Source organism: Hirundo rustica, chromosome 5 (assembly GCF_015227805.2).
Source record: "Hirundo rustica isolate bHirRus1 chromosome 5, bHirRus1.pri.v3, whole genome shotgun sequence".
NCBI lineage: Eukaryota > Metazoa > Chordata > Aves > Passeriformes > Hirundinidae > Hirundo > Hirundo rustica.
The window spans coordinates 32554245-32565709 of record NC_053454.1 but is presented as its reverse complement, the minus strand read 5'-3'; the positions used below and the strand labels follow the sequence as shown (position 1 = coordinate 32565709).

General features: G+C 39.8%; 1 protein-coding gene across 3 annotated transcripts; it reads right to left on the bottom strand.

Moving 5' to 3' along the window:
* Positions 1-379: 379 nt before the first annotated feature.
* On the bottom strand, positions 380-11205 carry RWDD4 (RWD domain containing 4). 3 transcript variants are annotated; one of them, XM_058420786.1, is made up of 7 exons: positions 11099-11205; positions 10798-10878; positions 8337-8446; positions 8083-8227; positions 7193-7307; positions 5896-5945; positions 380-1090 (listed from the first exon to the last, which is right to left on the bottom strand). In XM_058420786.1, the coding sequence occupies exons 1-7, from the start codon at positions 11120-11122 to the stop codon at positions 1010-1012; spliced, it is 606 nt and encodes a 201-aa protein (XP_058276769.1). In that variant the 5' UTR covers positions 11123-11205; the 3' UTR covers positions 380-1009. The 3 variants fall into 3 exon arrangements, with proteins under 3 accessions (XP_058276769.1, XP_058276768.1, XP_058276770.1); XM_058420785.1 differs by lacking the exon at positions 380-1090 and adding an exon at positions 1554-1667; XM_058420787.1 differs by lacking the exon at positions 380-1090 and adding an exon at positions 3520-5727.
* Between the last annotated feature and the right edge of the window lie 260 nt (positions 11206-11465).

Genomic DNA, 11465 nt, shown 5'->3' with positions numbered 1-11465 from the left:
TAATCTTGTAGAACTTCACCATTTTAACTCTTTCAGACTGATTGCAAACCACGTCCCGACAGCCTTGTTGACAGCATACACGTGAATATCTTTCACCCAGAGCAGTAACATTGCATCTCCTCTCTTTCCCTCAAATGAAGAGTTGGAACTACCGCTCATTAACAGTATATTAGAATCTGCACTAACTTCTTGAACAGACATTTACTGAAAGCAATGGTTAAACCACATGGACTGTAGCTGTACAGTCAAGCTAAAATTATCCATAACCATTTGTAAGTCACAAATCCACCACATGAGGATAGACTCTGAAGCAGACTAAACCACTCAGATCCAGTCAGTTTTATTAAAGCAAACTAATTTGCCTCAATACCTGGCCATCCTGTTCAAAGATCCACTTTGTTCCAGGGACAGTTCTATTACTTTATTTGCTTTGACTAAGTGAAAACTTCTTTCTCTTTTCAGCCTTAGGAGAGTACTAATACTCAGTTTTTGTACTGCTTTCCCACTAGAAGGGACACTAGGAAGAAAAGGACTAACCACCTCCTTGGAGTCTACCAGAAAAAAAAAACAAACCAACAACCCACAAACAAACCCCAAAAACCACGTAGTCTCAGCAAGAAAATCTTCCTATGAATTCTTTTTCATATAAACATCACATAGGCAGCTTCAATTTTGGCACATCCTTACTTCTGAGTAGGATTATCTCTTTTCCTTTAGCACTATTTTAATTTTGGAAATGGATTTCTATATGACATCCTGTACTTTTATAATCTAAAGACATATGGCATGAGGAGGGGAAAGGAAAATCGTATTTATGCAATACGCCAGTTAACTGAAACCTGGTAATACTTTAGTGCTGGTCTTCATAGAAAAACATAAAACTGATAATGCTGGGCAAAATTTGTTAACCATCTACAGAAGCTGTGTACTATTTATTGATGGGCTGCTACCTTTTCCCTGAGCTACTATAAAATCTGTGTCTTCAAGGTCAATGGAAGCACCATTTTCACTATATGTAGAGATCAAATGGTTCTCTACGATGGAACAGTAGCTCTTCACATAACAATTCCTTCTTCACATTTGTTTTTACCTGCAGAAAATCATAACACGCATTACTGACAGAGATACTTGATTTAAAGTAAGATTCTGCTCTGAAGAGCAAATTCACGCAAGGCCGCGTTTATTGTCTTTCAATGACATTATAGAAGATAATTGAGAAAAAGATTTCTTTCTTCCTTCTTTATCGCTTCTTGAATGATATCTTCCAAACCCAGACTAGGTTAACTTTGCCTTTCTGATCATTAGCAGTAATACAGATAGTGCAGAAGAAACAGCGCTCTCAGAGACCCCCAGACAACCTCACTCCTCTCCGGTAGGATTCTGTAGTTACAGCTTGGCTTTCCCTCTCATTGCTATGACCTTATCCCGCCTCAGAACATAAACAACTTGTAGTAGTTAACCACAATAAGAGCTTTCAAATTTCTGCCCTATTTTTAACATGAATACTTTAGACACAACATCTGTAGGAACCACAGGCATGAACGCTCAGACACAGTAGCGAGGGGAAGCTATGTAACATTTTCAGTCTGACACAGGACACCAGTGCCTGGATGTAGATTTTCATGTCTTGTGTAATTAAACCATCTGGAGTCACTCCTCACTTTGCTCTGAATGAAGGAGAGAGAGGACAAACAGTTAACGATTTTCCAGTGCCTAGTCAATGTATTTTGTCTTAAGCCATTTCTGAGAGTACGCCAGGCTTTCAGAGGCTGCTTACATGGGCTCAGAAAGACAATAACAGGAAGCATAACAGTCAGGCAAACAGAAATTCTTCTCACAACCACAAAACAGACCCTTTCTGAGATGAAGCCAAATCCATGTTGGTGAAAGAAATCAGAGAAACAGAAAGAAAATCTACAACCTTCTTCTTTACCATAGGCCAAACTCATGCCAGAATTTAGCTTTTCTTTTGTTGTATTGTCCTGCAGCAATGAAAATTTATCCCCTATGCTCTTCTATTTTTGTATATGAAGATGTTTTCCCCCCATTCTCTTCCTCCTCCAGTCCTCTCAGAATTCTCATACTTATGGTATTTTCTCTGTTGAACGAATATCTCCTCCCCACTTCATTCTGCTGTTAACTGCAAGAGCTGAGAGTGCCATACTGTTGAAGGAAACAACTTCCAAAGGGAAATTATTTATTGTTCAGACCAGTTCAAGGATTTTCACAGCACAAATTTCACAGTATAACCCAAAATCATTTTTATTGCCTTGGATGAGAGGAGGATAATATCCTTGCATCTGCACTTTTACCACAGGTCCTCTATGGAGAAATGCTGGCTTTTCTCCTGCTGGTCTTTTACTCACCAAAATGTAATGGCTCATCAGTTGGCACTCTTTATCTGTCCACCCCACATACAACCAGCCAGAGCAGGACTGCAGAAAATATCAGCCTTGCTTTCAGTGTATTGTGTCTGGCTGATCAAGGAGGTGAGCAGGATACGGAAGGCAGGCACACACTGCTGACTAATCACAGCTGTCACCTCTCTAATCAACATACTTAAAGGCAGTCTGCACTACTCCCTGGAATTTGATACATCACAGTGCAATGGGACATCTTTGGTCATGGTACTGGCAGCATTTTGGACATCTGCTACCTTTAATTTACTGTTACTACCATTGACACTCGTCTTCTCAGGCCAAACAAAGCTCTGCTGCAAAACTCATTACTTTAAACAGGTTGTGCAGCCCTACAATCAAGAGACTCTTGTCCTACTGAGTAATCACTGATTTTCCACTGCCAGTAGGTCATTATAAAACAAAAAAAAAAGAGTGTGGCAGTGGATTTTTCAACTGCGCTTAGAATTCCTTCAGGAGTCATGATCTCTTATGTACAATTGTGCCTTGCTTGATAAGAATCATTACGTTTTTCCTTCCCTTCATTTATCACTGCTCGGGCCTCTCCATAACGGCAAGTACCCAGATTCTTTAAATGATCCTGTTTCAGCCATCACAGCATTTCAGCCATCAGAAAATGGTTCAAACCACACAAATTACCTTTCACAATTTATACAGAAGCAGAAAACTGGTATAAAAATTTCCAGTGAGCCTGCAGCTGACGTCAGAGGCCGAGCTGCATCATTCGGAGAAAGTCCTCCCTTTTGTACTTTACAACGTTTTACTGCATGAGAGTAGAGTTCAGAAAGAAACCAGACTTTCTGAAATGATGGATGCTGTACACAGTGGAGCACACTCCTCCAAAGGGACACTGGCCTTGCTCAGTGTGTGCTGAACACAATGGATATTGTCCTATGCTCCTGGAAAAGTGACTGACCCTCCTATCAATAACAAACACAGCCACCCTGAAGATCATGTAAACACATACCACGAGAGGGAAGACAGAATTCTTCCAGCAATGTTTAAGAATGCTTTCTTTGTAACAGTCCTTTCAATTTCAAATTTGCAAAGTGAAAAGTGCAGTAGGCAATACAGAATTTAAAGCAATAAACACATACCACAGCAGATAAATAGGCATTTATTAAAGTTCATCTCAAAACAAACAAAAATAATAAAGGACATTAAGGCATCTTGTATTCAATAACAGTTCATACAGTAAAGATGACTTCTCCTTCTTATACAAGAGAGCAGACGAGGAAAAAAGAAGAGCTCTCGCAGAGAAGTTCTCCCAATACATTTGATGGGTTACTGACCTCTACTGTCCCACCACTTAGTTAGCAAATTCCTCCAAAAAATGCCTATTTCTCCAGTGAAGCAGCTACAAAATCCCAACGCTCATTGAGACACGTGCAAGAAAGCACTTTTGCCCCTCCTCAGACATCCCACTGTCTGTAAAGATGCACCCTGGAGAAAGACCAACAGATGGGATATCGTGGAGAATAAAGAAGCTGCACTCCTGCTATAACCACTCATTTTTGAGCAGACCAGAATATTTGGTCTTGCTTTCACTAGTATTTACTATTTCAGCCAGTAACTAGTGAAAACAAGACCACAAGCTCTAGTCTGTTTTGCAGTGCAACAGTTTGTATGTTCTCCTTCTAGTTCATACTAGATAAACAAATGACAAAGGTCTTATTTCCATGGAATAATTTATTTTGATGAATTAAGCTGTCAAGTGACCAATCACTGTTATAGTGCTTTTTTCTTCAATTGGAATAAGAACATCAGGAAATGTTTACAGTATCGTTGGGATCACTATAACAGGATTTTACTACAGACTAAATATAAATTAATAAACACTTCAGCACTATTCACTTCACCACACTGGCTCTCTATAGCCTTTGTCACATTCTAACCTTCATTTAAGGCAAGTTTGTTGGTTGATTTTTCTGAAGATGACCACATGGTCTCTAGATAAACTTGTGTGACTAGGTTTACAAGTTAGGAAATCAAGCTTTATAAAATGTTTACTTCAACAAATATGAAAGTTATTAAGAGAGAGATGGTGACCCAGAATTGCACTGTATTAAAAGGTGGAGTTGCCTTGTACCAAAGTCCTTTATTCATCATCTTTAGAACCAGTTTTGCTTAACTATAAAAGAGACACAAAAAGAAAGTATTCAAACTTTAGACTGCCATTCCATTTATTAGGAAACAACATTATTTCCATCTCACACTGAACATGTGTATACTTAATTAACAATACAGACTGATTGTGCTACCAAGAAACTGAAAAGCATCAAAAATTAATTCTTAAACACTAAATGAGCTTATTTCCTGATCATGAAAGCTGAATTTAAAAAAAAAAACCCAAACAACAACCAACCCCAGAGAAACCTCAGGGCACTGTTTCTATTTAATTTGAAGGCTCTATCACCAGCTCTCCAAAAAGAAAAAAAAAAAAAAATGAAGTAATGGAACTTTATCTTCACACATCTTTGAGAGAATTCCCATGTAGAAATTTAGACAATATAAAAATAGACACTAACATTAACTTAGTATTTCTCACCTTTTAAAGTTAGGCTTATAATTATTAAAAGCAGATTTCATGCCTATCATGAAATCTATCTGAAACCAAGACATCCACTATAAATAGCCACTTTTAACTCAGAAGGACTCTGCCCAAAACAACCTTCATCATCTACTTGCTCTTATTTAACAACTGGAACTGGTGTTAGGTCTTACAGTGAAAATTACTTCAATTGTGTAAAATAAAATAGTTTGCTTTCAAAATTGTCAAGCAGTGATTTTCACTGAATCAGCAAAGACAAGAGGGTGGAAGAAATCAATACTGAGGGCACAAGTAGAAAAGAATTATTCACTGGAGGAGTTGCAGCAGAGAATGAGGCTTGTAGGAGACAGCAAGGTGCTCCCACTTGGGACAGCTCCCTTTTATTTCTTACTTATCCACTGCTCTCCAGAACCTGGCAGCACTACTAACTTCATTTTAAGTCTTCTTGTCAGATGAAAACAGAATATTTGCAGTGCATTTCGTTAGCAAAGCCCTCTCATCATAAAATTAAAATCTATTAATTTTAATAAATTTATTACTTTGTAACTTTTTAAACTTACTCTTTATTACTATTCAGTAAATAAAGAAAGAAACCAATGAAGTTCAAAGAGTGAAGTCCTTCAGACTAATGCTAGAAGTACTAGCATTTTAAAGCTTTTGAAAAATTTGTAAATTAGAGTCCAAAATAAGCAGCAGTTCTTACTCTTTCTTATAAATCTTTCTAGCAGTAAAAAAAGAGAACTTGAAAATACTTACATGCTGGACACATATAGAAATTAATCAGACACCATAGTCAAATCCAAACATAGTTAGGAAGAAAAGCAAGAAAAAAATTTATCAGATCAGTTTTCTTCAGATATAAGTACAAATAATTTTTAATTTACATACACAGCATGTTCAATACTGTATATAATACACTCACTTTACCTTAATTACATCAACCCAGTTCCATCCTCGTGGAAGCTCCCCTTTGTTATCTGCAGAAAAAGATTTTAAATTCAACACACAAGCTAAGGGGAATATTCATCTTCCTTCAAAATCAACCCACAAAATTCTAAATATCCAAACCCCTCAATTTCTGCACTCTGAAGCCATGAGGACAGAAACGGATTTTAATGTCTTAAACAGAGTGTGTTCCTCAACCAATCTTGAAGTGAAAGGAAGAAATGAAATGGCCTTAAGCTGTGCCAGGGGAGGTTCAGATTAGATTTCAAAAACCATTTTTCACTAAAAGAGTAGTTAGGTATTGGAGTAGGGAGGTGGTGGAGTCACTGTCTCTGGAAGTGTTCCAGAGGCGTCTGGATGTGGCATTTGGGGATAGGTTTAGGAGTGATTATGGTGGTGATGGTTGGATATATGTACTTGAAGGCCTCTTCCAACCTTGGCAATTCTCTGATTATGTGATTCAAAGTAATTCGGTTTTGATAAAAACACCTCAGTCCCCTTGAAATTTAGTTTAGAAGGTAGCTCCAATGTGAGCTGAGCTGACCAGCAATGATGAATTCTGTCAAAGAACTAAATTTTATGCAGTTTTTCCTCTATACAGTTAACATTAGGCTTGCCAATTATAGATTAGGTTAGGTAGATTATATGCAGAAATCCCTATCACAGGGTACAATCTATTGCTACAAGAGGATAGCATTATCCAGATCATGATTGAAAACTGAAGGTGAACACGAAAGAGCCATCAGAGAAATTAATTGAAGTAATCAACACTTCCAATCAAAATCCTTCTATTTTGTTGAAAGCATTAAATATCTGCTGAAGAATTTCTATTTCTAGAATGCAAACTAAATTAGATGTTTTACTTTGGGTTTGAGAAGAAATACTCTTGTTTAGAAATTACATTTTTAATAATGTGAATTATTTATGAGGGCCCATCAACAAACTGCATTTTTTGCTGAAAGTGACTCTTTAGAGGTCCCAAATCCTTTCCTTCCACAAGTGTTTTTTGAAAATTTCATTTTTGTCACCAACTGAAATGAAATGAAATAAAATAAAACAATGATATCATTAAATCATGACTCTATAGAAAATTCCTGTGACCAGAACTAACATCCCAGGCAAGAATAATTCATCGAAAACAAATAAAATGGAGACAACATACTTAAAGCAGTTCATCTTATAAACAAATCACAAGTTACTCTTTCTCTAGCAAGGTGTCCTTGCTATAAAATTTGGATTTTCATACTGATCAAAGAAAAGATTATTATGGTGAACAAACCTGTTTTATCAGCTAGTTTTCGTTTCTGGGTTTTGGATAACTGCTCCTTTTTCTCTTTTTTCTTACTTGGTGGCACATCAGGAGTTCCAATTGAAATGTTATTGCTTACTGAAGTCTGAGAAGGATAAAATTGCTTGTAAACATTTTGCATATTAGTTCCGTGGATATCTCTGTGTGATGTGATTACTGAACCTGACATACTGAAATACCTTGACTGTCAGAGAGAAGCAACGCTGTCAGCAGCCTGCTGCTTTTAATCAACATATAATCAGGGCTGGACTTTTAAAAAACACGTGTTAGGGACTGAAATTAGTCTCTTCTAATTGCAAAGGGCACCTTTTTCACTTTTACAATTTAATCACAGCATGTGATTTAGTCTGAGTGCATTCAGACTTCTCAAACATAGAAACCATTCCTTCCTCTTCAAAGCAGATCTGCTGCACCATCATGGCAAACAATGTGCTTACACAACCCAAAAGCCACAAATTGACCCAGCCTGACTACTTTAAGACCCTGGAGGTGCACTTATGCAATCCCAGGAAGGCTGCAGTAAACTGTCCCCCCTCCAATCCTCGGAAGACATATCTCTGTTTCTGCCTCCTCTAGTTTTGCTTCTGCTCAAAGTCTCCATTTTAGTCTTATCCTATGGGACACAATAAATAGCAGGCTGCACACATTTTGGTCTAACAGGAAAATAACTATCAAATAGAACAATTATGACCACAGAGAATTGTGGCACCATACTTTGTGCGTCACTTTCAGCCACTAATATGATAACCAGTGAACTGATTTACAACTTAGAGAGAGCTCTGAAGTATTCAGGTTGTAATAATAGACGAGTTTTTTCAGTTTTAAATGCACAAAATTAAAACCAGAATTTATCTACTTACCACAGTGTTAACAGGTTGATTTTCCATGAACACCTCCTTATTGTCTTTGGCATATTCAAAAAGCGTGTATGTCATTGCAGTTCCAAGATTTGCTTCCACTTCTACCATTAACTTATCCAATATACTTTGTTTAATAGCTGAAGATCTAAAAGAAATCATTAAATTCAACTGTAAACTAGACAGATGATAAAAAGCTTTTCAAACAAAGAGCCCCCAGCATAAGGCCAGGGAGGGAAGCTGTCACAAATACCTACATTGTGTTGTTGAAGAAAGCATCCATCGATATGACAGGTGCTGTCTGTGGATATGTTTCTGGCCAAGAAACTTCTATTAGAAAGGCTTTGGGATCTCCACTTTCACCTATCTGAAGAAGAAAAAAACCCAGCTTTATAAATCAACAGTTTCCAGTCACTTTCTGAGGATTACAAAGCCAATACAGAAGTCTATTACTTTTTTAGACCATCAAAATTCCTTGAGATTATTTTGATAGATATCAATTAGAAAATAAAGCTGTTATCTAGAAAGAGCATTAAATTTTATACCTCAATATCAACATTTACCCTGTACATTTTGTTCCAGAAGAAGCAGCAGAAACTGTCAAATCTCTTTTTTATGGTTGGGGTTTTTAAATGCCTTTGTTTTCAAAGCTACTTTGTAGTACCCTCAAGCCAAATATTATACTAACACATAGGAGAACAGAAAACATGGAGCCTTCCCCCACCCATCTAAGCACAGAGCAATATGAAAACAAGCCACAAGACAGGGTTGAAATAAGGATGATAATAAACTAGTAACCTAAGATAGCAAAAATAACGGGTAAAAAGGTCAATATTTGTTTCTCATACCTACAGATATTTTATTTCCCTCTACAAAAGAATGGGTTGTAGAAGATTTAAGAAGTCAGCAGAATGAGTCTGTATTTAAAAAAAAAAATGCAGCATACTACAGACATACAATCAGAAATAACTGTTTTACACAAGAATTTGGAAGACTAGCACAATAAGGTTTCTAAAACCACCAAAAATTCTTCCTTATTTGGCTCATTATAAAAATCAGCCTTCATCTAATTATGTAGAATAAAGTGTGTTCACAAGAGAAATACTAATCAAGGTAAGACTATGGTGCTTTAAAAAAAAAAAAAATTCTGCTTTCTTATTTACAATATCTGTTTCAGCAGACTGGACTGACATTCAAAACCACTTGTTTCGTGGTGAAATAACTAACACTTTAAATCAATAATCTGCAACATTTTTCAAGGCAGCATTGACAGTTCATTTCCCATTGCTACCAAGAGCAGAAGTGGCGGCAAGGTTCACAGGGTTCTCTCAGGAAAGCACTGTCTGTGTGCAGAGCAAATCCTGCAAAATCCATACAAATTCTTTCTATCTTCCCAGGCACTGACTTGCATTATGACTTCTCACAATACAAATTTTTCTTCATGGGAAATAGGTATTATTGTCTGACACTTAAGTTTTATTGTATTTGAGTTATTCTAACTTTTGACCATTATTTTTTGTCTCATAAAAATCAGCAACAACCAAAGGTACTGGAATGTAAAATTACACACTTTAAGCTTGTAGGCATGTCATACTTCCCCTTTCAAAGAAATTAAATTTATTAAGAATGATCCAATCAATGAAGAAAGGCTGTTCTTACACAGCTGGGATTCCAAATGCTAGTAATTAATTGAGCTGTAACTCATTACAATTAGTGACATTATCCTTAAGTTACTTAAGAAGTCACAGAAAGGTAATTTTAAATGGTTTCTCCCTGAAGTGGGTATATGGCGTTTTCAGAAATCTCTCTTCTGCCCCATGGGTGCCTAAGATTTCATCAGTAAAGTTTTTTGGCCATTTGCCTCAGTCTGTGCCCAGAAGTACTTCCAGGTTTTTAAATTTGAGAAAGCTGGTAAGAATTTCATGCCAGAATCTAGTTGTGTATCTCGAGCTCAGCACTCCGTGTATGTCTCTTCTGACCAGACTGTACCAGTGCACGCACCCAAGGCATTTTGTGGATTTTCTCTTTAGCAGGTAAACAAGACATGATGAAGTCTTTGGACAAGAGACTGGAACTTTGTAACTGAGGAGTTAAAAAAGGCTCCAAATTTTATATAGAAACATCTCTATAAATCTCTCCATTTCTGACCTGTTAGGGTAAATATTACACAGGAGGCTGGCTCTGTCAGAGGGCTTGACAGTTCTGGCTATGCAGGGCACAGATATGCAAGTGGGATGCCTGGCTCAGGGACAACTGGCTTTTGGGGCCAAGCAATAGGACAAGAGGCAATGGACAGAAACTGGAAGTTCCACCTGAGCATAAAGGACTTCTTTACTGTGCAGTGACCAAGCACTGGAACAGATTGTCCAGAAAGGCTGTGGAGTTTCCCTCACTGTAGATTTTCAAGAACTGTCTGGACACAATCCTGTGCCACGTGCTCTGGGGTGACCCTGCTTGAGCAGGGAGATTGGACCAGATGACTCACAGCGGCCCCTTCCAACCTCACCCGTTCTGATTCTATAATAAACCTATGCTGGGAGCAGGTTCATACACACGACACCGTGTGCTATAAAGCATCGTTGTACCAAACATCCTGAAAAAAACCGCTCTTTTCCATATCTAACCTTTACTGCACATCGGGTATCTCTTCGGCTTAGAACCCCCTAGGGTGGCAACTATAAGGCAGCAAAGTAACTTAAAGGTGCAACTTCGCCTTACCCTGTACTGGAAGGACACCGGGCTTAGCTCCCTGAAGCACAGATCTCCCTCGTAGATGGAGCGCAGCGCTTCCAGCTCCATCTGCAGCCAGGGCCAGAGCAGGGGGTTACCGACCGCAGCCCCGGCACGACGCTCGCACCTGGCGACGCCGCGCCCGGCCCCGCCGCCGCCCAGCTCCCTCCTCACGCACCCTCGCCCGCTCCAGCGGCCAACGCTTCCCTCCCGCCCCCGCCGCGGGCGGCCGCCCCCTCTCCCAGCCCTGATCCCGCTCTCCCTCAGGCAGCGGGGCACGGAATCGCACCTCCTGGTCCTCGTTGGCCGCCATGGCCCCGCTCCCACCCCCGCTCCCTCCGTCTCGTCCCGGCCCGGCCCCGCTGCCGCCGGGGCTGGGCGGGCCTGGCTGCCGCGGCCCCGCCGGACTCGCACGGACGCGCCTTCCCCGAGGGCAGCGCGGGGCACCGCGGGCACCGCCCCCGCTCTGCCATTGGCCGGCTGCGCGTCCCCCCGCGCTTCCTCCCTCCGCTCACTGGCTCCTTCGCGGTGACGTCCCCTCACCGGCGCCCCTGACTGGTCCGAGGCCTGCGGCGGAGGCGCGGATTGGCCGCTCCCGCTGCCCTTCCCACGCTGCCCGGCGCTCGCTTCCTGAGGCGGCGGCCCGCCCGCGCCGC

Coding starts and splice junctions, on each gene's coding strand:
- RWDD4 (XM_058420785.1), bottom strand. CDS start 11,122: ATGGCGGCCAACGAGGACCAGGAG. Junction 10,879..11,098: donor CGGCCAACGAGGACCAGGAG/GTGCGATTCCGT, acceptor CCCTGGCTGCAG/ATGGAGCTGGAAGCGCTGCG. Junction 7,308..8,082: donor ATCAACCTGTTAACACTGTG/GTAAGTAGATAA, acceptor TATCCTTCTCAG/ACTTCAGTAAGCAATAACAT.